The sequence below is a fragment of the Gopherus evgoodei genome, chromosome 1 (assembly GCF_007399415.2).
Source record: "Gopherus evgoodei ecotype Sinaloan lineage chromosome 1, rGopEvg1_v1.p, whole genome shotgun sequence".
Taxonomy (NCBI): Eukaryota; Metazoa; Chordata; order Testudines; family Testudinidae; genus Gopherus; species Gopherus evgoodei.
This window is the reverse complement of record NC_044322.1, coordinates 12,375,639-12,402,444: the sequence shown is the minus strand read 5'-3', so window position 1 is coordinate 12,402,444 and position 26,806 is coordinate 12,375,639. Positions and strand designations below refer to the sequence as shown.

Below are 26,806 nucleotides of genomic sequence, written 5' to 3'. Positions count from 1 at the left end.
GAAATGGTAGCTTGGAGCCCCAACTCTTGCTTCTGGTCCTGCATAAGTTAAGGTTATCCCTGCCCAATAGCTGCTCACATCTTTAATTTGGCTGAATGGTTCATACAAAGAACAAGTTTCAACAGACAGTGCTCTGTCATGATAGAAATGCAGGGCAGCTTCAACTAAGGTGAAGCCTCGTACCTCAGGTCCTATCCCTTCTCTCATTAATATAGAGATGTAGCCCTATGTGGTGACAGGTACTTGTTGCATAGGCGCCGTCTTTATGAGTTGGCTCCCAATCCACCCCATTTCCTGCCCCCACTCCTCCCCTTCCCCCAAGTCCCACCGCACCTCTTCCTGCCCCTGTTCTTCCCCTGTCCCATTCCACTCCCTCCTCTGAGTGTGCCCTGCCCTCACTCCTCCCCTCCTCCCCCCCAGTGACTCCTGCATACCGCAGGACAACTGATCAGGATGAGCAGGAGGTGCTGGGAGGAAGATGGAGGAGCTGATCATCAGAGCTGCCAGTGGATGCTGAGCACCCACTATTTTTTTCCGTGAGTGCTTCATCCCCGAAGCACCAATGGAGTCAACACCTGTGCTGTGTTGTATTATATTCAGTACAGGATAGAACAAAACATGGAGGCATCATATCCTGGGAATTGACCTCACCATGCGTTTATATAAACAATGTGAGGAGCCATGATGTGCTGCATTTTATATGGGGCCTAGTCTTGCAGTTGCCACCCTTACTCCCTATTGACACAGGCAGTGCCACGAGAGTCACTTGGCTCTTGAACTTCTGGCATGTTGCTAGCACACCCCTCCGGGCAAAGTAACATTTCCCTTGAGTAAAGTGTCAACAAGCACTCAGGAGAGATGTTTGTTTGTTTGCTTGCTTCCTTTAATGTCTGTTTTGCTGCTTTTATTCCCCTTAATCTTATAGGCCTTTTCCATGATTTATTGAAAGATTGTCAAACTGAGTGATTATTTCACTCTGAAAGACTCCTTTTCATAACAACATTGAATGTCAGAAAAGTATGATTAATTCTGCAGCAGTCAATTCTTCCGCTTCTTCAAAAATCATATAATTTCAGTGTAGAGGGAGACCGTTATTCAGATAATTACAGTCAAGTTTATCTCAGAGATAGGAGCGAAAGCAATAGATTTACTTGAGTCAAAATTAGCCCCGAGTTATTTCCTGGTGTAATCCAAAGTATTTTAACTTTTTAAAAAAATACCAGTTCTCACTTGAAAGGTGTAGTTACTACAAAGGGCCAGCATGATGTTTTGGCCCAAAGGCCAGAGAGTCTGAGGAGTACATTAGAAGAGGCTACATCCAGTTCACTTCCGTAGAAAAGGAGAGAGAGAAATGGGAGACAGGAGAAGAAAGAAGGATGGATACAGGGCTTGTTCTAAAAGCCTTCCCATTCCAGGTTTGAGCCCCACATTTTTTCCTATTGCCCGTCACTTCTCTTGCTATTCCTTCCCTTACTCTTTTCTAACATGTTCTGTCCCTTAATGGTCTCATCCTCTCTCTCTCTCTCTCTCTCTCTCTCTCTCTCTCTCTCTCTCTCTTTATTCATTCTGTTTCCTCTATACTCACTATTTTTATCCCGACCCCCTGTTTCTTTTCTTCCTGTTCTTCTCTACTGCCTCTCCATGGGCTGCTCCTAGGGGAAGAGAGTCCTAGCTTTCGAAAAGTGCTCCTTTCTCATGTGCTTTGGCTGAGCTGTTGTTAAGCCCAAGAAGTACTCCATAGAAGCCGAGGGAATTGGTGTGCTGAGTGGGCCCTGAGGAGGCGCTTCCAAAGCCTTTGCTGTTAGTTTTCCAATGCAGAAGAAAAAGGAGACATTGTGATGGAAAGCTTGGCTTTACCAAAGCTTGCATGTGCGCTCTCTCTATTTCCCTGTTTAACATAAGAACATAAGAGCAGCCATACTGAACCAGACCAAAGGTCCATCTAGCCCAGTATCCTGTCTTTTGACAATGGCCAGTGCCAGACGCTTCAGAGGAAATGAACAGAACAGGGCAATTATCAGGTGATTCATCCCCTGTCATCCACTCCTAGCAGTCAGAGGTTTCAGAACACCCAGAGTGTGGGGTTGCATCCCTGACCATCTTGGCTAATAGCCACTGATCGACCTGTCCTCCATGATCTTATCTAATTTAGAACTCTTCATTTTGTATGCATAGTTGAGATTGTTTTCCAATGTGCATTGCTTTGCATTTATTAACATTGAATTTCATCAGCCATTTTTGGGGCCCAGTCACCTAGTTTTGTGAAATCCCTTTGTAACTTTTCGTGGTCAACTTTGGACTTAACTGTCTTGAGTAATTTAGTATCATCTGAAAAGTTTGCCACTTCACTTGTTACCCCACTTCCCCAAGCATTTACGAATATGTTGAACAGCACTGGTCTCAGTACAGATCCCTGGGGGATCCCACTACTTGTATCTCTCCAGTGTGAAAACTGATCATTTATTCCTACCCTTTGTTTCCTCTCTTTTAAACAGTTATTCCTCCTTGAAAGGACCTTCCCTCTTATTCTCTGACTGCCTACTTTGCTCAAAGAGACAAGGTGGGTGAAGTAATATCTTTTATTCGATCTACTTCTGTTTGTGAGAGAGAGAAGCTTTTGAGCTACACAGAGCTCTTCCTCAGTTCAGATATTACCTCACTCACCCTGAGGACTGACATGACTACAACACTGCATATTTTGCTTGAGAGCCTTTTTCAAAGACTTTCTGAAAGTCCAAATACACTATAACCACTGAATCATCCTTGTCCACCTGTTTGTTGACTCCTTCAAAAAATTCTAATAGTTTGGTGTGGCATGATTTTTCTTTACAGAAGCCATGTTGACTTTTCCCAAACTAAATATGTTCATCTATGTATCTGATCATTCTTTTCTTCTTTAAATGCTACTGTGGTCGGTTTCTTTGGTATTTCCCCACCTACATGGATGTTAAATTTAATTATATTATGGTTGCTATTACGAAGCAGTTCAGCTATATTCTACTCTTCGACCAGATCCCATGCTCCACTTAGGATTAAACCAAGAATTGGCTCTCCTCTTGTGGGTTCCACAGCTAGCTGTTCCAAGAAGCAGTCATTTGTGGTGTCCAGAAATTTTATCTCTGCATCCAGTCCTGAGGTGACGTACCCATTTAATATGGGGATAGTTGAAATCTCCATTATTATTAGGTTTTCTGTTTTAACAGCCTCTCTAATCTCTCTGAGCATTTCACATTGTCACCATCCTGATCAGGTGGTCGGTAGCATATTCCTGCTGCTTTACTCTATTATTTAAGATGGAATTTCTATCCATGGAGATTCGATGGTACAGTTGGATTCATTTAAGATTCTGAATCTGTGCTTTCTTTCACATATAGTGCCACTCCTCCACCAGCCTAACCTACTCCATCATTCCTATGTGTTTGGCTCAGGTAAAGTGTATTTACCTCTTGAGATGTAAGGCAGAATACAAATGCAGAGCATTTGACTGGAGTTTTCAAGGGTGCTATGGGAACTAGGCATCCAGATCCCATTGGATTTCAGTGGGAATTGGGTGCCTAACACTCTTACCCTCCTTTGAAAATCCAGGGCATTGTTTCTCCTGCTGTTATTGTTAGTGTTTATTCATTGTTCCCATTAATCCTTTGTATATTCTGAGAAATGCTTTTTTAATCCTTCAGGGCCAAATCGTGAAATAGTTGTAATTTTTTATGCATTCATTGGCTTCGGTGAGAGTTTTCTCTGAGTAAGGAAACAGGGAGGCATGGCCTGAGTCTGACCTTCAGAGAACAGTACAGGAAGTAGCGCGAGATTGTGAGCCTACAGTGTAAATGCACTTTGCAAGTCCCCGTTTAAACGCAATGGAAAGCAACTGGTGTCTTCAGCCATAGCCTTTCAATTGGGCCTTAATTTCAAACATCGTAATTGATTGGTTTGGTTATTTATTACACTTACCTTGCCAGTTTGGGCAAGTCAACAATCTAATAAAGGGCAGCAGTGTGTTTTTCATGACTTCGGTGGTTTCTGGGATCTCTTACGCTTCACTAAACATGTCTTGTCTTTTCTTCTCCCTGTAATCTATCACAATCATCTGCCTCTTTCTGCTAACTCGCTCACTCCATCAACCTGTCCCAAGAGATGTCCATTTTGTTGACCATGTGAATTACTATCCTTCTTTGTCTTTTTTTATCTTAAATGTTATTCCAGGTTCTCTTTTCTCTACTCTGCTGAGCATGATATTTTGACTGCTTTGTTTTGCTGTGTCATAGGATAATGGCTGTAATGGAAACATATCCATAAGACCGTGCCTTTTAAAAGCAAACTTTGAACCCCTTTACCACATTTACAACAACAGACAATGAAACTCACAGCCATAGAGAAAAGCAATGTAATAGGAATAATGCCATGCAGAAAAGGGATGCTGTTGATTAACATAAAAATTATGAGCCGGCATCTTCAGTTCCACCAACATTGTGCTTCTTTTTAAAGGTAGCATTTTTCAACTATGAGAAATTAAAGGACACCACCTGAAGAGTCGTGCTACTGACCTCTCTTGAATGAATGTGACGTTAGTGCCTATGAGCCCACAGACACATCACCGCTGTATTTTGGCATTAATTGGCACTCTTCCTGGCATAGTCAGCCGAGTAGTGAAGGCTTGAAAGGGCCTTGGAGACTGAACTCCTTGACACCTAGAAGCACCCCTTCAGAACATAAAATAGAATCATAAAATATCAGGGTTGGAAGGGACCTCGGAGGTCATCTAGTTCAACCCCCTGCTCAAAGCAGGACCAATCCCCAACTAAATCATAGGATTGAGCAGGGTTGAGGCTTGTTGTGGATGCGGTGATAAAGAAGCTTGCCCTGCCACTGTCTGTGTGCTGTTATCAATGGATTTTGGTATTGATCCAGGCAACTTTCACCAGTACTTATTTCATTTAAAAGTAGAGGATTTGATTTTAAAACTCAAGCATAGAGGGTCATCTGCCTCGCTGGTGTGTCTTGATCTATGGCATTGGGGTTGATTTGGTCCAATGAGCACATACACTGTATTCCCCCTCCCCACTAGTATTTCAATTCCAAGAAAAAACAGAAGAGTTTTTTAAGCTATGCAAAATGTAACCAAGGCTTCCCAAAAGCACATGCCACATGGCTTGGCTTCCTGGGTGGTGGAAGCTACATGCTAGTGCACTGAATGGTACATTTTAATGACTGTTAATTGCACTGTGCTCTTTTAATACCCAGGAGCCTTCGGTATTAAAGCATCTATTGAACATCCCATTTGGGGGGAGAGGGAAATTGTCAAGATGGAACGTTCACTGTGAGAGCCACATCTCGCATCTTGCTGAGCAGAAAAAGCCAGAGAAAATGTCAACCATGGGTTCAGATTGACCTGGAGACTAAGAACATCAGGAGTCTCAGCATCTTTTATGGCTTCACTTTGCTTTTAGGAACCATTAACATTTCAAAGCGTATGATTGTGTCTGTTGTCCATGGTTCCAAGACCCCATTCTTTACCCTTTTTTTACTCAGAAGGCCTTTGCATCAATTTAGTGAATGACAAGATTGAATTTCCTTTCTTTGTGCTGCTCTCAAAACATTTAAACAACAGTGTGCATCAACAGTTATAAATATCCCACTGAGATTTACAGACCTAAAACATCCATTGCTGTTATTACCTGACATTTCAGCAAGAAGGTGGCCTTTATGGAAGAGCAAATGAGAGGCGGAATCTTCTTCATCATAAAGTTTTGGTATTTGTAAAATAGTAATAATAATCACATAATCACATGGTGAGATATTATGGTTTTATGAGAAAGGACTGGAATCAGAGTCAGTTTCCAAAGCAAACACAGATTTTCTGTTTTGGTTTCAAGTAGAGTCTTATGGTTGGTGCCTGTTTTATGCAGAAATTGCGTTATATCTACCCATCTCATTGGATTTGTATATCTGTCCTGTCCAGGTATTTATACTGCGCTCAACTGTATTGTATTAGAAAGCCCCAGGACAAGCTGAATGGCCCAGTGCCAATCTGTTGTGCTTACTCAGGCACTCTTACTCCACCCAAGTACTCAAAAGGCTATTATAATAATAATTACTTATTAACACTTTTTAATTTCATTAGCACTTAAAACACCTCTATATAATCCTCACATGTCATCTGTGAGGTGCAGGGATCGGCATGAGCCAACAGCTGCCACAGATATTTCCTATTTTATTTGATGGGAAATCTTTGTTAAGTAATGGCAAAAGCTGACTTTTTAATGAAAGCCTCTATAACAACTCTTCATTTCTAACAGACTTTACAGCCAAGGACCTACTTTACGAACATGCATGAACTAAGCTTCGTAACATCTGTATGAGGAAAATAAACGTTAATAGCCCCCTTTCATAGACGAGGAAACCTGAGAATTCTTTCCCAGGTGTCAGACTCGTGGGTCTTGCCCACTTGCTCAGGGTCTAATGGATCACAGTATTTTGGGTTGGGAAGGAATCTTCTCCCTGATCAGATTGGCAGAGACATAAGAAATAAGAACAGCCATACTGGATCAGACCAAAGGTCCATCTAGCCCAGTATCCTGTCTTCCAACAGCAGCCAATACCAGGTGCCCCAGAGGGAATGAACAGAACAGGTATTCATCAAGGGATCCATTCCCTGGGGGGTTTTCATCTTCCTCTGTAGCATGGGGCATGGGTCACTTGCAAGTTTAAACTAGTGTAAATTGTGAATTCTTCTTTGAGTGAGGCTCCCTATTGTATTCCCGCGGAGGGTTATGCACATGGCTCTCTGTAACTTGAAGTCTTTAAACCATGATTTGAGGACCTCAGTAACTCAGCCAGAGGTTAGCAGGTCTGTTACAGGAGTGAGTGGGTAAAGTTCTGTGGCCTTGTCATAAACGGTTAGTTAAGAGTTAATGGAACAGAAGTACTTCATATCTCTTTTGCCTGTAAAGGGTTAACAAGATCAGTGAGCCAAGCTGTCACCTGACCAGAGGACCAATCAGGAGACAGGATACTTTCAAATCTTGAGGGAGGGAAGTTTGTGTGTGTGCTGTTAGTTTTTGGTTGTTGTTAACTCTGGGGGCTCAGAGGGACCAGACGTGCAACCAGGTTTCTGTCCAGTCTCTCCGATACAGGCTCTTATCAGTTCAGAATAGTGAATACTAGGTAGATAAGGCGAGTTAGGATTATGTTTGTTTTCTTTATTTGCAAATAATGTGTATTTGGCTGGAAGGAGTTCAAATGTGTATTTGGCTGGAAGGAGTTCAAATTTGTATTTTGCTGAAAGGATTCTAATTTGTACTTGTATACTTAGGCTGGGATGGTATTCCCAGTGTCTATAGCTGAAAGACTCTGTAACATATTCCATTTTAAATTTACAAAGATAATTTTTACTGTTTTTTCTTTCTTTAATTAAAAGCTTTTCTTGTTTAAGAACCTGATTGTTTTTTTATTCTGGTGAGACCCCAGGGGACTGGGTCTGGATTCACCAGGGAATTGGTGGGGAGAAAGGAGGGAAGGGGGGGGGGAGAGAGGTTAATTTTCTCTCTGTGTCAGGATTACTTTCTCTCTCAGGGAGAGTCTGGGAGAGGAAGAGAGAAGGAGGGGGGAAGGTGTATTTTCCTCTCTGTTTTAAGATTCAAGGAGTTTGAATCACAGTGATCTTCCAGGATAACCCAGGGAGGGGAAGCCTGAGAGAGGCAACGGTGAGGGAAAGGGTTTTCTTTCCTTGTGTTAAGATCCAGAGGGACTGGGTCTTGGGGGTCCCCGGGCAAGATTTTGGGGGGACCAGAGTGTACCAGGCACTGGAATTCCTGGTTGGTAGCAGCACTACAAGTACTAAGCTGGTAATTGAGCTTAGAGGAATTCATGCTGGTACCCCACCTTTTGGACGCTAAGGATCAGAGTGGGGAATTATACCATGACAGACCTGCAATGTGCAGGAGGTCAGACTAAATGATCATGATGGTCCCTTCTCTCCTTAAAGTTTGTGCGTCTATAAGGCATTAAATAAGCTGCTGGCTTGCCCAGGGACACACAAAAAATCAGTGTGCAAGGAAGCCTCAGCAGTTCCTGGCTTCCAATCAGTCGCTCATGTTTGTAGAACAAAGTATTCTGCTTCCACAATCTTTTCAATGTACCCAAAACAATGCTCGCTTCTTCATTTTAGCTTTCTCACAATTATTATCCACAATAAATAAATTCCTACTGGGGGACAGCAAGAGAGAAGGAAATAATGACCCTTACGTGTATCTTAACTAGTAAGCATTCAAATACTGTAGCAATATGCATGGTATAAGGCAGGAAGGATGGTCTACTAGATCGAGCACTACACTTGTACTTAGATCTGTGTTCAGTTCCCTACTCAGCTGCAGATGACCTGTGTGAACTTGGGCAGATCACTTCATCTACATTGTGCCTCAATTCCTCATCTATGAAATGAGGATAATACTTTCCTACCTCATGCAATGTTGTGAGGATAAAATCCACTAATGATTGTGAGTTGCTCAGATGCTATGATATGAGGGCCATGGAAGTACATAAATACATAATGGATAAGAAGATTGATATCTAAAGCTCTCTGAAAGTTCTTGTCGTCCATACTTGAGCTGCTTGATTTTTTTTATCGTACCCTCATGTAGCATTTCTGCAGAAACCCAGGTGCCCCCTTCAGATCAAAACCACATGCCAGTCTGTGCTAAGTTCCCTGTTTGAATCGAGAGCTATATCTGCAGCTTTCCTGTTGTTAGTAAAGCTGCATGTGTGCCTGCATAAAAATGTTCTGGTTTTGAACATATCCCTGAGAGTCTCTCCTATCTGATAGGGAGTTTATGTGAGTTTTTCTTTCTTAATAGATTAATTAGGGTTTTGATAACAAATCCAGTCCCTGTTTACATGGTAAAGTGGGAATCGTAGTTTCAATCAGCTTAGTTATCTTCCATTACCTGTTACTGTACGACACTCCTGTTCATGCTAGTAGATGTCCTAACTGATTATGAAATAGAAGCAAGTGTTAATTTTGCTATGTATGTCCAAACTACTTATTTTAAAAGAACTATTCAGATACCTTTTCAAGCCACTTGAAATGGATCCTTTCTGATGTAAAGACTTTACTAAACCCAGCACTCATCATTGGGATGTTTGACAAACTTGGACATATTTTTATAAATAAAATGACATGTGTAGGCCGTGAAAATGTGCTGTTCTCATCCTCTTTGTTTATGTTAAATAGCTCTGATGTTAATATCAATGTACAGTTTCTTGGAGAAACTATTTTGTGAAATAGGAGTCCCTCCCTTAATAGAAAAATGTCATTACAAGTGCATTGAATATCAGATCATTTTGCCATTGAGTGCCTGAAGGTAAGCTGGATGGTGATTAAATATGAAATGTTTATGTTGAGGAGGAAAGGAATGATACAGGAAGCCACATTGTTTTCCTTCATGTTTTCAGGGGGCATGTCTTAATTGCATAAGCATGCTTCTCTCCATACCCGTGTTTGCTTTTTAAGTGTTCTGTCATATCCCTTAACTTTACTCGCCTTTCTGTAATTTCATGGAACAGATTCGTACACTGGATAGCCTTGTGCAGTCCCAGAAACCTACAACAAGCTGTGTCCTGGACTCATGCAAATCCAATTGGTGTTACTCACTTTTAAACCCCCAGGACGATTAGCAGAAAGCTGGAATTGTACCAGCAAGAGCTCAGTCACATTAATTTGCACTCAATCCACATACAGCTAATACCATAACAATAACAGAATGAATTATATGTGGCAGACCTCTAAGCCACTTACTCAGTCCTTACTCAGGCAAAATTCCCACTGTCTCTCCCTGTATAAGGACTGGATAAAAAAATGATTAAGGGCCTGGACAATAGCTTGTGAATACAACAATGCACAGCAAAGGCTCAGTTTCTCTGGATTTATTGGTGCATATAACATTGACTTCTTCTTAAGTATTATCCCTAAAACTGCTCACTGAATTTTCCTCCCAACTTCAGGTGTATTCTGGGACCTAGGGTCCAATTCTCTTGACATAAATCAGGAGCAATTCCACTGAAGTAAACAGTGCTAGACTAGTGTAAAACTAGTGTGAGAGGGGAACCAGGCCAAAGAAATGGTCGTGTTCTTGATGGTATTGCAGAACCAGTGTGGGCTGTCAAATAACATAGTATAAAGCAGTAGGGTGATAGCCTCCAAAGTGCCCCCTGCAGTTATGAAGCTCTTCCCAGCAGAAAAAGATGACTTTTCTCATTGCTCACTACAGCCATGCACCTGTTTGGCCTAAACTGGCACCTGCAGCCGATGGAAGGGCAGATGTATGAGATCACGGAAGACACAGCCAGCAGTTGGCCAGTGCCAACGGACATCTCCTTATATCCCTCGGGGGGCACAGGGTTAGAGTTACCTGACAGGAAAGGCAAAGGATCCAGTGAAGGTATGGTTGGTGTGTTTCCATGTTGTGAGTCCTCTGTGTCTGCCTCTAAACTCCAACCATCCAGTCTCATACTCCATCACCCCCATACCACCTTTCCTGCAGCACCATAGTCTGGTGCTTTTCCAGTCTTTCGTGTCTAGAGCTGGTCATCAGTCATGTTTCCAAATGTCACATCCTTTTAATGTCCATTAACATGGTGATAAGATGTATGTCCTCACCAAACCTAAGAGGCCATTCAAAGGGAGGGGTTATTGGCACCACATCTCGTATGGGTACAGTATTCCGCCACAAAAGCCCTGCATCATGTCATCTATGGGCTGTATTCCTGAGAAACCATGCTCATGTCTTAAGAACTAAAGGGATGCCTTGAGGATTGTCACTGTGTTTTCTCTACAGCAACACAACAGTGCTTATCCTAGTATTTCTTTTGGTTACTAGATGGCATTGTTGTGAGAACCAAAATATTTGTTAAAAGTTGTTGGCATTGCAAGCTTTGGCATTGTGAAGATGGCCATGTACCCTCGAGGACAGCCAGATGAAGGGCCTAATCCTGCAAAGTCTGCATGGTGCTGACCGCCTTCAATTCCCACCAAAGTTAGAGGCACTGAGCCTCCTCAGAACCATGCAAAATCAGGGTCTAATTTCAAAAACAATACACTATTCCACAAGCAAGCAAAGGTTTTGCAACTTTAATTGTGTTTTCAGTGGAGAACATCAGTGCCAGAAATACCTACGGTGCTGCAAAGCACAGGGCTGTCATCACTCTAAGATTCACATAGGGGAGATGAAGAAATGAGGAATTCAGCTTTCAGTTTAATAAAACTCTTTATGCTTCACCATCTTTTCTTTGTATTTAAGTGACCGTGAGATCAAAAATCTCTCATTCCAGTAGAATTATAGTTATTGGCTAGTTTTAGTGAAGTTCTAGTTGGGGGGAGAACGAGATTATCTGTCTTTATTATGCAAAGGAAGGCCATTGTTACATATTCCTTAAAAGCAACATAGTTACTAATGACTGGTCAGTGTCAAATGAAATTATTACAGTGTAAATCAATTAAGCCAGAACTGTAGGACCCTGGACAAAGCTTGCTAAACGATGTAGTAAACTACAGAATGTTTCTGCATTCAAAAAGGCCTCACGATAAAGCTTATTTTTCTTTCGTCTTCTGTTTAAATTGCTATGTTTAAATCCCTGTATATTGCATTTGATCTCTGCCATCCCTATTCAAAGATCAAAATGAAAATAAAAATGATATATCTAATAATCAAGGAGCCAAATCAAAGGTCTTTCCTCAATTTTCTCTCAGTCCTTCTCAGGCAAACCCCCTCTGAAATCAAAAGGAGTTTTGTCTGAATAGGAGTGTGGATCTCTCTTTCTCTCTCTGTCTGTATATACATACATGCATATGTATACGCTCACACAGTCTGTCAGCTTTTCTGATAAGCCCTCTTTGCACTGGGGAGCTTTACTTAGAGTGGGGTCTCTGAGGGCTACTTTAGATAGAGAACTGTGCAGAGCCTCAGCATGATCTTCTTGCATGTCTTGGGCAGGGGCGGCTCCAGGCACCAGCACACCAAGCGCATGCCTGGGGCGGCAAGCCACTGGGGGCGCTCTGCCAGTCACTGCGATGGTGGCAGGCAGGCTACCTTCAGCGGCTTGCCTGCGGAGGGGCCGCTGGTCCCGCGGCTTCGGTGGACCTCCCACAGGCATGCCTGCGTAGGGTCCGCCAAAGCCGTGGGACCAGCGGACCCTCCTCAGGTAAGCTGCCGAAGGCAGCCTGCCTGCTGTGCTTGGGGCGGCAAAATGCCGAGAGCCGCCCCTGGTCTTGGGGAGCCTGTGGCCATGTGGGCGTGATCTGCTCCTGATTAAAAATGAAATAAAGATCTTGGTATGTGTCTCTGGAGAGGTGACTGTGTCCACCACTGAAATGCAACTACCTCTGCAGGGTGGTAACATGGTAGCCAGTCTGTGCTTACACAACAGCTTTTCTAAGTAAGAATGTATATCATTGGAAATATGAAAATTGACTTAAAAGTATCCTCAAAGAGACCACCTTTCCTATGGTGGAATTGGCCGGTTGGGGCTCACATTTCCTTAGTGCTGAAATGATTTTGGTATTGCTAGCTGTAGGCAGTTACCAGCTCTAGTCTGCATCCAGTCCAGCAAAGCACTTTAGCATGTGCTTAAGTGCATCCCTATTCAGCAAATTTAAGCTTCTGCTTAAGTGCCATTGAAGTCAGTGCCGTATAAGCATGTACAAAAGGCTTTGATGGATCAGGGTGTTTTATTGAATCAAAAGCCTATATCAGCACTAAAATTAAACTCAGTTGGGCCCCAAAATGAAACAGTTCATTTTGATAACCGAATTAATTAGGAATAGTTGCTAAGGAAACTAAAGTGTTGCATGTGCAAGGTAATGTGCTGAAAGAGCAAAGTAATTGGCAGCACAATTAGGAATTCAGATCTGAAATTAATTTTGCTTCAAGTTAGTTAGACAAAGTTTCTGATTAGAAATTGTACTGAAATTATATTCTTATTTGAATTTCTTTCTGGATATCCAGTTCTCAGGGCCTGATCCTTTTCTGTTTGGAGTCATTCAGGGCCGGCTCCAGATAAAGCCGCGATCGGCGGCACTTAGGCTCTGAGCTCTACCGCACCACTTCATTCTTGGGCGCAATTCGGCGATGGGTCCTTTGCTCTGAGAGGGACTGAGGAGCCCCCTGCTGAATTGCTGTCAAAGACCTGGATGTGCCACCCCTTTCCATTGGCCACCCCAGGCTCTTGCTTTCTTAGTTGGTGCCTGGAACCGGCCCTGGAGCCATTGACTACTCCTGTTGATGTCAATGGGTGACATTTACTCCTGTGCAGAAAACCTTGCTCTGAACTTTTGCACTGGGGTAAATCTCACCCAATGGAGACATGAAGCAGCTGCTTTGACGAGCTTCAGAAAAAAAGTACCTTTTCATGTATATGTGTATATATAACTGACAGTCAAGAAAAGACATGTACCTTAAATCTTCACAATTATTTCTGTGGAATGGCCATTTTTGCCTCAAACACAGAACCTTTTTTTTCATTTGAGCAAGCACCGCTCACTGTACTACAAGGAATCCATCTTCATTAATGACCAGTCAGAAAGCACACCATGCGCTTTTACTTTCCATTTTAATTTCCATGTGTGTATCAAACACATCAGTAATAATCCCAGAAATGTATCTTTGATGTGCACCAGAACAAATGAAGTCTTTGCATCTTTTTATAGCTTCTCACAGCTCTCTTTGCATCCCATGGTGATAGAACAGGAAGTTTTGAAAGAGAGCCTTGCACACACACACTGTCTGTCTTAAGACTGACATTATCCTGAAAAATGACTTTTAGGATTCACGCAAATTCTAATAATCCAATTTACAAAATAAAACTCATGGAATTAAACTAATTTGATCTCAGTTATATTATTCTATGATATTGGCAGTGTTACAAATGGTTTAAATATAATTTCCTATTCCCCCAAGATGCCTCTGTTTATTTTTGTTAATATTAATCTTGATTTTTAAACGTGGATAAATAAGGAGTCTAGACTTTTCCTCATTCCTTCGAATGCAAAGGACAAGACTAAATTAGGCTTAGATGATAATAGCAGATCCATGTTTCTGTGAATGTGGTTTTATTCCTTTGTTGGTGTTTTTCAGAATCAGACTTTTATTAATGAACTTTATGTAACACAATGTTTCTGAAAAAAATGATAATGAGGCATATGTGTTCCATAAGATTCCAATCCAGTAAAGCCTTAAGTGCATGCTTAACTTTAAGCAAGAGTAGTTTCATTGAGCCGAAAGTTAAGCATGTGCATAATAGCTTTCCTGGATCAAAAAACTTAAATGCAGACTCGTCTCCATAATAAAGATAGAAACAGCATTGGGTATTTTTTAATGTTAACATGAATTTTAACTGTTTTATCTATTTTTAATTAAGATGACATTTTAACAGTTTGAACCTGATGTTTCTGCTGCGGAGTTTACATTAGGATGTAACATTTAAATAGATTTTTATTATTTAAAACAGCAAAATATTTTATTTAATGACTGCAGAATTTCCCTATCAACTACCAGTTCGCATTAAATGTGCATTGTGAGGGTATTTGAGTTGAATTCGTAATGGGTAGGAGGACATTGTAGTGTCTTATTCTCCAAATGCAGAGTATATTAAAAAAAAAAAAAAGTTCCCACAAACGTGATTTTGTTACAAATGACTTTATATTCCTGAAAGATTCTTTCTCATTTTGTTAGAATTATTTGATCTGTGAAACACATAGTTCTGGGTTTTAACGGCAAAGAGATGAAATAGTAGGTTGATTTGAATATCGAAAGGTAATAAAGACAGCCTATGATGGTCCACATGGTATTCTCCTGGCCCCTCATTGTTCCTATAAAAGCTGAAATCTGGGAGGTGATGCTAACAAATACTTTTCAAATACAAGTGTGTTTAATTATAAAATAAAGGCAGCCTCCTAAGCGATGACATTTTTCATCTTCATCTCTTTTCCTGTTTTGCTATAATTTCAGGCGAGGCAACATGAGCCAGGGATTAAAGCAAAGGCCTGAGAGTCAGCAGTCCTGGGGTTTTATTTCCTCTCTGACCCTAACTAACTGTGCTTCTCTTGGGTCCCCATTTTCCAAAGTGCCTATAATTCTGAGAGCTTAAGTGTGTGGCTGCCCAACTTGAGATGCCTAGGGCCTGATATCCAGAGGTGCTGAGCCCCTTGTTGACTTCATTTGGAAGTGTAGGTGCTTGGCACCTCTAGCTATCAGCCCAGAGTGTTTCAAGGTGAGCACCCAAACTCAGTAGACTCTTTCAGAAACTGATGCCTTAATCTTTGTGTCTCAGTTTTTCCCACCTGTAAAACAGAGATAATAATCAGAACCCACTCCACAGAGTTGTTTTGAAATCTAAGAAAAACACCTTTGAGTTCTTAAATGGGAGACACTATAGAAGTTCAGCATATTATGTCCCCTATCTTTGCTGTGTCCCCCTCCTTCATTTAGGCATTTTGTAATGGGGATGCCATCCCAAGTGTTTTCACAATTGCCAACTGTTAATTTAGCAGTGAATTTTACCTGTAGTTTCCCCCTGTATGCTTCACCATCACTTAAACAGTTGTTCTTGACATACTCATCCAACTCCATGGTGCATGGGAAACTCACAATCACTACATTTTTTGATAATATAATAATTACTTTCTCTATAAATAACATAAATTAATGATGTGATGTGGTGTAAGATGATTTATTTTTAACATTAAAATGTAATTTAACAATCTCTGTTGTTATGATTTAAGCAGAGGGCCATTTGGGAATCCATATTGCTCTTCCAAGATATATGTTTTCAATAGAAAGCTGAAGCGTAGCCAGGAGTAATCCTATCTATTTTTCTTTCATAGTCGTAATTGATGCATAATGTATTCTGAAGAAGTCACCACATTGATAGATCAATGTCAGAGATACCAGTTTGATCAGATTACTTACAGGATGCTAGGCTAATCCAAGGGGTTTTTTTGTTTCTATGTCTCAGCAGGAAAGCCCAGTAGTTTCTTTCCAGAGGACACTTTTATAGACTCTGGAGAAATTGATGTTGGACGACGAGCCACTCAGAAGATTCCTCCTGGTATCTTTTGGAGATCTCAGGTGTTCATTGACCATCCAGTGCATCTGAAATTCAATGTGTCTTTAGGAAAGGCTGCTCTGGTTGGGATTTATGGCAGGAAAGGCCTTCCTCCTTCACATACCCAGGTAACAGGAGCACATTTCAACGAACCAACACTTACCTTAGAATTGATGTGCTTGTAGCTTGTACCTTGAAAAGGTAGATGGCCCCACTTTTTATTTCAGATACCTATCTCAAAAATTCTCTGGATTCATGGAAGATATTGAGGTTCAAATATTCAAAAATAGGTGCCAACATGACAGCTGCAAAATATGCATTCACCAACGTGAAGCAGCAGTTCAGATCCTGAATAAGGATGATTTCCTAGGTTGGAGCCGTAGACAGATAATGTTATACACCAAATATACAATTTTATTTGCACAAGTGCTGATTGCATGTGTCCCAGAGTACTTGTATACACCCAAATCAGGCATGGTGTGTGTTTATAGGCATGAAGCCCACTTTCATTATTAGCGCCTATTATCAGGTGCTTCTGATTTGCCCATGAAACTTACTTTTTATGCTGAAATTTCCTATCCTAAAAGTGATTTTGGGAGGTATAGTTTGAAGATTATTTTCTGTGAGTCGTAAAAAAATGGTGAGTCTTTTTATTTTAATTGTTAATACAAGTTATAGATAACCTACATTGTTTGGATTTGACAAACTTGGAAAAGTTGTTTTGCAAAGAACATGGCTAAGAAATAAGGAGTGAAATCTTGGCCCGACTGAAGTCAATGGAAAATCTTCCATTGACTTCAGTAGGACCAGGATTTTACCCAACATCTATATAAAGAATGAAGGAAAGGAAAAAGTGCAAAAAACTAACTTTATGGTTAAAGTTCTATAATCACAAAAAATCAGGCGATTAAAAATTATTGTTACTGTATTAGATGCATATAGACTTCATTGCCAGTATATGTTAAGAAATTAAAACTAATATCATATAAAGTATTTTTTTTTAAATTGTATTTATACAGTATGGGCCAAGTTGAAAACAATGGCTGATTCAACATCATCAGAATTTAGCTTTACATGTGCAAGAGATGGTCTTGTAATTGAGGTGGGAATCTCAATTTTTTTCTTTTACTTTTTTTATTGGTATTAAGGTTTTATGAATTAAAAAACGTGTCTGTAGTGTGTTGGAAGCATTAAAAGAGCTCCCACAGGTATGTGAGGAGCTGTGAGAGAAACAAGAGGAGAGGAATGAGTGGAGAGAGGAGACCGAAGAGAAGCAGATCAACGGATAGATAAGGAGATCTTGCAAACTACTGGGAACAGACACAATTCCAGTCATCTCCTTGTAGGTTGAATCAGAACATGTCATGACTTACCAGAGGAAATATCATGTATGATGTTCCATTACTGTGGGTGTCTTATGTTTAATGCAAAACTCTTCTGCCCATCCTGAGATAGATCTGGACCAGGAAGCGTGATCATTTTCTGGAATCCTGAAGTATACAATGAACATCTTTTCTTTGTGTTTCAGTTTGACTTTGTTGAGCTCCTTGATGGGAGACGGCTACTTTCCCAGGAGGTGAGGAGTCTGGAAGGACCTCAGCGGCAACCTAGAGGCTTTGTGCCTATGTCCAGCCACGAGACAGGGTTTATCCAGTATTTGGATACAGGAATATGGCATCTGGCCTTCTACAATGATGGGAAAGAGTCCGAGGTGGTTTCTTTTCTTACTACTACCATAGGTAAGGATTTACCGTATTGTTTTACCTGATCTATGTACCTTAGGGCTAGTTTCTCATGCCCTTACTCACACTGAAAGCAGATCTACACTACAGCCGGGATCAATGCTCTGAGATCGATCCACCTGCTGTCAATTTAGCGGGTCTAGTAAAGACCCAGCAAATCAACAGCAGATCACTCTCCAGTCGACCCCTGTTCTCTAACTCCAATGAGAAGCTAATGTGTAGACCCTGCAGTAACTCGACCTAAGGCACATCAACCCCAGCTATGTTGTTCAGGTAGCTGGAGTTGCGTAGCGTAGGATGACTTACCGTGGTAGTGTAGACATAGCCTCAGTAGCATCTTAGTCCTGGCCCATCTCATTGATTTTAATGAGACTACTCACAGACTAAAGGACTATTCAGCATAAGTGAGGATATTTGGGCAATAAGTGTTCCCTTGGGACCAAAACTGCACACAACATTGATGGTAAATACTGTAAAGATTAACATATCTATGATGGCATGGACGGGGCATAACTGTATTAAATCCCTATTTAAAAATTATGTTCTAGACAAGCTGCCTGCTGCTGCAGATGAGACCAGAGTTATTGATTACAGAGGTGGCCCCTCCTCCCTGATCCTTCTATTTGGAAATTTGGTTTCTGTTTGTGTTGGACCTATATTTTTTTTCTGGAGTGGAATTGGGTAGCTGTTCAACAACATATAGCAGCATCAAGCAGCAGTTTGGGACAGGAAGTGAGGAATACCGTATCTGATTGAAACTGCTGGCGTCACATAATTACTCAAATTGGAGTTGGGGTAGGACACCAAAATTAATACCCCAGCTCTTGCAAAAAAGCACTGTAGGAGGGAAAGTCCATTGTATGAACCTGTTTTATGTCTCATCTAAAAGATAGGCTGACATTTTCAAATGGATGGGAATTGGGTATCCAAATCTCACCCAGGCTTTCCATCAGTAAAGCAATCAGTTAGCACCAGGCACTGAGTAACGACTGCTGCTTCTCACAGTACCCTGGGATTCTTCTTCCAGCATATGAATATCACACTGTATGACCTGTCCCAGGTCTATATCCCTCTGTTTACAATCAATCCTTTACCAGAACCTATTTCTGACTCCGTCATGTTTAATTTTATATTTGACCGACCTACTGAGCAGGTTTATATCCCCATATCCATTTTGTTGTAATTCAAAGACTCCTCCATAAAACCAGCACTTAGCTTTCTTCTACCCACAATGATTGTTTAATGGACCTTTTTTGTTTCCTGCATAAAGCAGGCTCATTCCAGTGTTGCCATTAATTCCTCTCCCCAAAGAGGCATTGGCATTGAGTCTCAGCTGTCTGCAGTAGCTCCCTGAGAGCTGTGGGTTGCAGTTTGTCTTGGCAGGTTAATTAAAAGTTTAGGTCTTATTAAAGCAAAATCATTAAGGCTCCAATATATAGTTTTACTTCTCAAGTTTATTTAGTACATCGCTACTGTAATATTTTGTTGCAATGAAAACTTAGAACATGAACAGGCCTTCAGTGTCAGAATTCAGTGTATTCAAGGCTGTTCACAATTAAGCAACACCAGAAATAATTGCTCTTTAACTTATTAAATGGAAGGCTTACTCTGCAATGTGGTTTTATTAGTTTGCTTAGTTTTCCTTGCAAATTATTGTAATTGAAACAAATTTTACCTTTATCTTACACCTCTCATCCAAAAGGATCCCCAAGTGCTTTTCATATAGTGGGTTCCATTTAAAAAACGTTCTTCTGTTCTGAAAGATTCTACCAGTTTGAGAGAGATTCCCCTGCAGATGCCATATGCCACTCAGCCAGTAATAGTTCTCACAATGGAAGAGAATTCTAAAGCATAATCACTGTACTTTTCAAACTGATTGCAAAGTATGAGCTGGATTCAGGCTCTTGTCCCTGGATCAATACACTCACGCAGTAGAAGGGCAAGATACTGTGCTAATACACCTGTCAACACTGGGCTTAAGGACTGGATAAGGCTCCTTTAAGTGCTCTGCAGCTTCAGGGTGGCCTGGTCCTCTGTGGTTAAGCTCACCCGAGCGTGCACTGTGGTTAGCCACATAACATGTGGCGCAGGCAGGACCGACTCTAGCTTTTCTGCAGCCCCAAGCAGCAGCCCAAAAATAAAAAAAAGCAGATCGTTGGCACTTCGGCAGCAGCTCGATTGCGCCGCTTTGTTCTTCCGCGACAGTTCGGCAGCAGCTCAAAGAGGAAGAGATGGACTGAGGGATCTGCCGCCAAAGACCCGGATGTGCCGCCCCAATAGCGGACGGAGTGCCGTCCCCTTGTATTGCCGCCCCAAGCGGCACAGGCACAGGCTGTAATCTTGTTTTAGACCACCTGTAAGGCTCAAGGCTTTGCACTTCCAGCTCTGCCCTGTTTCCCCCATCCATCATGACTAGCTTATCTATGTGGGTGCACTAGTCTGCACCAGAGGGGTGTAAATTCTAGGGTGCACTAGTGCGTTCTGCACTAACCGACCTGTGTGGATCCTGCTGGCGTGCACTAAAAGCTCCTTAATGCAGGTTACATAGTATTGTTTGAAATGGGACTAAATTAATGCACACTTTCAGTATGCGCCAGTAGGGTCCATATGGGCCAGTTAGTGTGTGACACACTCGTGCACACTAGAATTTACACCCCCTGGTACAGACCAATGCAACATGTAGACCAGCCCTAATAAGATGGTGCAGGCAGGATTTTGCGCTGTCTGAGGAATCATTTCACCCACCAGTTGCCATATAATAGTGCAAAGCCACAGTACATAGAAAGGACACAAATGACCTGCTTTGACACAGGATGTGAAAACTACTGTGTCAAATGGGTTTAGAGTCTGAATTTTAGATAAGCACGATGTGACTGCCTGACAGGAATTTGACCAGGGTACCACAGCTAAGCTAACACCTTACAAAAAGAGAACTTTAATGGCCAGAAGCGGTCAGCGCCTTGCTTATATGGTCGTTTTCAACAGCAGCCTTTTAAAATATCTGCTGGAGGTTTCCTGTGAAATCATTAAATAGGATACTATGTATAGGAGAATCTCAGACCCTTTTCAGTGTGTTCATCAGCTCTGACAAGACACGGTTGCTACCCTTTAAGTCCATAAATACTGTAGCATCTTGTGTTGCAATTTCTGTTGATACGATAGTAAAGAGGATGCAGCAACCTGACAGTCCAGGTTTATGAACCTGGGTGTAAAAGTCCAGTGCCATATAAATATATCAAGTCCTATGTGATGAGCAGGTTACATTTATGTGCAGGGAGAGAAGGTTTGTGTTTGGGTGGTGTTGAACTCTGATGGCTGTCATTTGATTTTATTTTTGTGGGAGTGGCACGTGGAAAAATCTCTGTTTGCTTATTGCAGAAATCTGAAGAAATAATAAATACAGGGAAAAAGCATTTCAAATTTATAAGCATTATCAAGGAAGAGGCAGGATCTAGCAGTCTGAGCACAGGCCTGGGAGCCATGACTCTATTTTAATCCAAGTGCTGACACTGACTCCCTTCAGGCTTGTGTATATTGTTTAATCTTTCTCTGCTTCAGTTTCCTGCTCTGTAAAGTGGAGACAATACTATCTATCTGGCCCATGGAGGTGCTGTGAGAATGAATTGATTGAAGATGAAAAGTGCTATACACCTACTAATTCACAATAATGGATAACAGTTAATAATAACCGCAGAAGGCCAAATCCTGCAGCCTTTTCTTGGAAAAAAAAGTCCCCTAATGTCAGCGGGAGTCCTGTCTGAGTGTGTTACGTGTTCCAGAAACAAACATTTTGGACAGATTCCACTAAGTTTACCTTCTGCTTTCTTACTGACCAAACCTTCAGTAAAATCAGTCAGCATAGGTCAGTTTCTCTATATTGCAACACTGACTGTAATTATTGTACACTACCTGTCTGGACTGATCATACTCTCCATTGTTCATGTGAAAACAGGAGCAAAATGCAAGCAATCTGCATTCCCAGCTCGATGGCACATTTAATTTAGTAAAGCACAAGGCTGTGCCTAGTTAGAGTTTTGGAATCCTGCAAAGCTAGAAGGAAATCCACTCACTCAGTAGTATTGTCATTTGCTTTGATAGCACTTTCATCTTAGCCCGTTTCCTATAAGGAGGTAGATTTGCCTACCATAGAAACATCATAGCCAAAAGGATTGGACTTTGTCAACATCTTTTCCTGTATATGCACCTGGCATCACATGTAAACTGTGAGAGAATGCGGCATTATAATTCCAATCAAAACTCATGCTGATGCTAAATAATGGTAATTCAGAGGAAGGGGGGAAAAAGATTATTGTGGCATAGTTTTCAGTTTTTAATAACCTTTTTTCATTTCGTTCCCCTAAATTACAGCACAAAACATCATAAAGGAATGGAGAATCAGTGTCTCTCAATAATGAATTAACCTTCTTGTAAATGACATTGGCAGCACGTTCTGAAATTTTTAATAGAAACACTTCTCTGAAAAGCGCCTTGTGGATTCACCTCTGCCTGACAGCAGTGATTTAGTCAGAGCAATCTGCTATAAGTGGAATAAAATAGGAGGCTAAGGGAGAACTGGAGTCAGCACATCTGAGACAGAGATGTTGGCCAAAAATCTGTTCAGTGGAGGCAAGAAACATCTGAGAGCCTGAAAGCAGCATCTATGAAGTCAGAGAGGGAGCCTGTCAGCAGCTGTTCCTGCTGAGCTGTAGCAGGCTGGGCTATGTAGGGCCATGGAAAAATCAAAAGGAAGAAAGCATTCAGCTCTGCGCTAGAGAGGGGGAGGGAGCGAAAGCATGTGGGAGGAAAGGTTGTCTGTTTACTGGTGCAGCTTCATACCCCAGCAAGCAAGAAGAAGGGCATGTAGAACTCCCATTATGGGATGCGAGCTTTTAGCTAGCTTTTAGCTTCGGCAAGAAGCATGATTTAAGATTAAGAAAAGTACTGTCATTCCTCCTGCCCCTCTGCTGCCCATAAAGAAAACTGCCAGTGAGTGCTTTTCTCCATCAAAGTACAAAGAGACCTAGAGGTTGTATTTATAGAGCCCAGTAAGTGTGCACAGCACTTTACAGTACATATCAAAAGACAGGCTCCTTCCTGCAGGAGCCTAAAATATAACCAAGCCCAGTACATTCCCTGGGACAAGAGTTCAAATGCAAGAAGCTGTAGAGACATTGTGAGCCAGGAGATTGACATAGGAATACTTCACAATAGTAGAGTGTAGACTAGAAGAGAGAGAGGGTGCATGATTTCTCCTGGGTGCAAGAGGTGGCGCAAGAAATTATATGAAGTGTTCTGACTTAACCCTATCTGAAAATTTCTCTGCACAGATTTCAGTATTTAGGTTGCTCCCAGGAAAGTCTAGTGGGAGTTTCTGTAACTCACACTTGCTTTCAGTACAGTCAGTGCCTATGTTCCACCGACTTAGCCACTTTCAAAAACTCGGAATCCGTTAGAGGTTCTCTAACCCTCTCTGTTGGTGTCTGAGAGTCTAAATGTACATGCTGAGGAGCCCAAAGGAGGTACAAGCTAAAATAGGATGGCATCTGCTTTAACTCACCCCTTCTTCCCATTCCTCAAATTCTGAGTTACACTGACTTAGACTTCGTTACACATCGAGAGAGTTGGTGTAAGTAGGTCTAAGGAAGCCTCGGTAGATGAGGATCTAGCTTACACCATCTGATCCATTCTTTCTGAGTTTGGCCCCAAGGCTCTTCTCCAGCAAAGCACTTCAGTGCATGCTTAAAGTTAAGAGCCCTTAAGTCTAAGGACATTGCTGGCTGGGCCCAGCTATTCAGAAAAGCTATTTCCCTTTTGTTTGCATGGTCAAAACTAAGGGTCACTTTTCCTGAGTCACAGCAAGACTTCTGAGCATTTCTACCTCATGGGGCCATTCTCTGGGCATGTCGCTAAGAATCCTTCACTTCCTAAGCTCAGAGACATTTCCGTCTGCTCAACTTGTACTGAAAAAAATTTGATATTAAAGAAAAATGACAGGTGAGGAAAGTCACAACTTTACTTCTGCTAAACTATTAGTGGTACTTCGCGTGGTCTGCAAACAGGTTTTGCCTTGAGCTCTGTGATTCCCCTTGCATGCCCTGGCTGACAGCTACTCCATTGGATGGCCATTTTTGATTAGCCTCAAGTCTTCAGTGCCTTCTTCCTGGTACTTCGGATTCTTCCTGTTTGGTTCAGATACCTCCCACACGAGTTCCTCAAAGTTGTAAAGCCCTGTCAGATTATAGTTAGGAGTTCTGTTCAGTTAAAAGACCCCAAAAAACCCTCTTTTTGTTCTCTTGCTGCCCTGTGATCAATCCCCTTCTGTGAAATCACAGAATCTGCATCCTGGGTTACCCCTCAACACCTTTGTTATTTCCACCCACATGGCATCCTGTTAACTCTTTGCACAAACCCAGAGTCATCCATTTGTTTAGAATCTTTTCATGTGAATTCAGTGCTAATGAAAGATTGACAGCCGTGCACACTGAAATCTTACATTTATCCTGTTACTAACAGATTCAGAATAGGCAGCAGTATTGCAAGTGTCTCTGCTACTCCACCACTATGTTTTAAACTAAAACAATTACCAGAAACATTTTCAGAAGTATCTTAAGTCCCATTTTTAAAAGTGACTTAGGCACTTAAGCCTAAATCTAATTGAAAGTCAGTGGCTCTTAGGCTTCTAGGTGCCTACGTCTCTTTTGAAAATAGGGTTTAGGGCATGTCCTCACTAGAAACGTATGTCAGCCTACGTTAGGTCGACTTACTTACTGCAGTGGTACCTGTCCACACTACCCTTCTTCTGTCGGTGGTGTGCTTCTTCACCAAGAGCACTTCCACCAACCAAAGAGGGGCATTGTGTGGGCTGACCCTGAGCTGTCAGCTCCATATACAGCTCCCTGCCTGGAGCCTGGCTGCCCCCCAGGCTCTCAGCTCCTCACCGCCGGGAGCCCAGCTGCCCCCTGGGCTCCCAGCTCCCTGATGCAGCTAGGCTCCTGGCAGTGAGCCCCGTACCCAGAGTCTGAGCAGCTCTCAGGAGCCTTGGTGCAGAGCAGAGAGCCCCCGGGAAGTACCAGGGTTCATGGAGAGCCACCATGCTGTACCCGGGGTTCCCCAGGGGGAGCCGGGAGCCTCCAAGCAGCAGCCTGGCTGGAAGTAGGGAGTCCAGGGGCAGCCAGGCTCTAGCTGGAGCCCTCCACCTGCCCCGGTGACAGCCCAGCTTTCTTGCCAATTTAGTCATCAGTGCTGGAGCTGTGAAATGGAGGAAAGAATGACATGTAAGTAACACAGTTCTACACAGACACTGCGTCGCCCTAACTACACCAACATAAGCTACACGCCTCTCATGGAGGTGGATTTATGTCGGCATAGTAGGGCACTTACATCGGCGGGAACAAGGCTGTAGTGTGTACACTGACATAAATAGGTTGACATAAGCTGCCGTATGTTGACCTTACTGTGTAGTATAGACCAATCCTTAGTTTCATGAGTTACTTAGGACTCTGAAATTGCAGCCTAGGCTGGAGCTCAGGCTCTAAAGCCCAAGGATGGGGAGTCAGCTTCAGAACTCAAGCTCCTTCCCAGACTTGCAACTTCAAAGCACTGCCTACAGAGCTATTTTTAGAGTGCTAGCATGAGCCTTGCTAACCCGTGTCTGTCAGCCTGACCTGGGGGGCTTATTGTCACCAGCTGTGTAAATGTACCCTGAGGCACTTTTGAAATTTACTCCATGGCTAGAGCTGAGAAGGCAACTTGCTCTTGGCACCTATTCAGTCCTTGCCATCTTTGAAACATCACAACTGGTGCCAACTACAGTGGTGGTTTCTGTGAGGTAAATAACCGTTTGTGAAGAATTGGACTGACAGCCATTGTTTACACAGGCCACTGAGTAGCCCCTGATGGTACCCACTTTTCGTCATTTCTAAACCAGGTTGAGTAAAAGCTCTGGAACTAGAAGTTTTCTGTCCCATCATCAACCCTCCTAACCTGTTAGCCCCTCAAGAAGCTTGTTTCTTTGTGAATATTGTTATCCATCTAGGTATTATTACTGTGTTTTAAACTGTAATGGATTAATTTCAAAAGGTTCACAATTCAGGTCTCAGAGCAGCTATTTATCCAAGAATTTCCCAGATCTCTTGTCTCTGCAAAATTCAGCTTGAAGCCTTGCAAGAAAAGACTTTCCCACATCATTATAGCACTTCCAGTTACCCCTGATGGGTCAAAAGCAGCTGGGGGGAGGGATGGAATTAAAATGTAGATCCTTTAAAAAAAAACCTTTGGTTTGGGTCTAGAAATGGAGTTTTTTGTTGGGGAGGGAAATGTGGTGAGAGGCTTGTATTTTTCACACTGGCTAGTGTTTCCTTAGTTGAAATCCACAGTGAGGTTCTTGAATCTTACCCTCAGTAAATAAGTGACTATGTGTCTATCCAGGTAATTATATGGCCTTCCTCTCTGTAGCATCTGAGTATCTCCTGTGACTGCACCAAAGCCACCATTACTCCCTAAATCCCCTCACTTGTGCCCCAGTCCTGCAGGTCTTTCAAAAACTTCCTACCTGTCAGGGTGGTTAAGAACTGGAATAAATTGCCCTGGGAGGTAGTGGAATCTCCATCATTGGGAATTTTTAAGAGCAAGTTGGACAAACATCTTTCAGGGATAGTCTAGATAATACCTAGTTCTGCCTTGAGTGCAGGGGACTGGACTAAATAGCCTCTCAAGGTTCCTTCCAGTTCTATGATTGCTGAGCATTCTGATTTCCCACTGAAGTGAGCTGGGATGCTCAGCATCTCCGAATATCAAAGCCCATCTCTCTAATTGCCCCAGTGTTGCCTGTGATTTCCTGCAGACTTAATACTTCTCCAGGTTTTTAAGTCCTTTTCAGTTTCAGTCAGTGGCCAATTCCCATCCTGCCATTTGGCTAGTGTCACTGCCAGACGAACAACGGGGAAAGCAAATCCCACACTGTTTCATTG

General features: G+C 42.1%; 1 protein-coding gene across 6 annotated transcripts in view; it reads left to right on the top strand.

Moving 5' to 3' along the window:
• Positions 1 to 26,806, top strand: part of TENM4 (teneurin transmembrane protein 4) — a 546,329-nt gene that overhangs the window by 312,428 nt on the left and 207,095 nt on the right. For 5 of the 6 annotated variants that reach the window (XM_030558332.1, XM_030558355.1, XM_030558350.1 and 2 more), the window contains exons 7-9: positions 10,266 to 10,436; positions 16,006 to 16,223; positions 17,624 to 17,834. In XM_030558332.1, coding sequence (XP_030414192.1) covers positions 10,266 to 10,436; positions 16,006 to 16,223; positions 17,624 to 17,834 — 600 coding nt within the window. The remainder of the gene's footprint in view (positions 1 to 10,265; positions 10,437 to 16,005; positions 16,224 to 17,623; positions 17,835 to 26,806) is intronic. The other variant, XM_030558336.1, reaches the window with a different exon arrangement.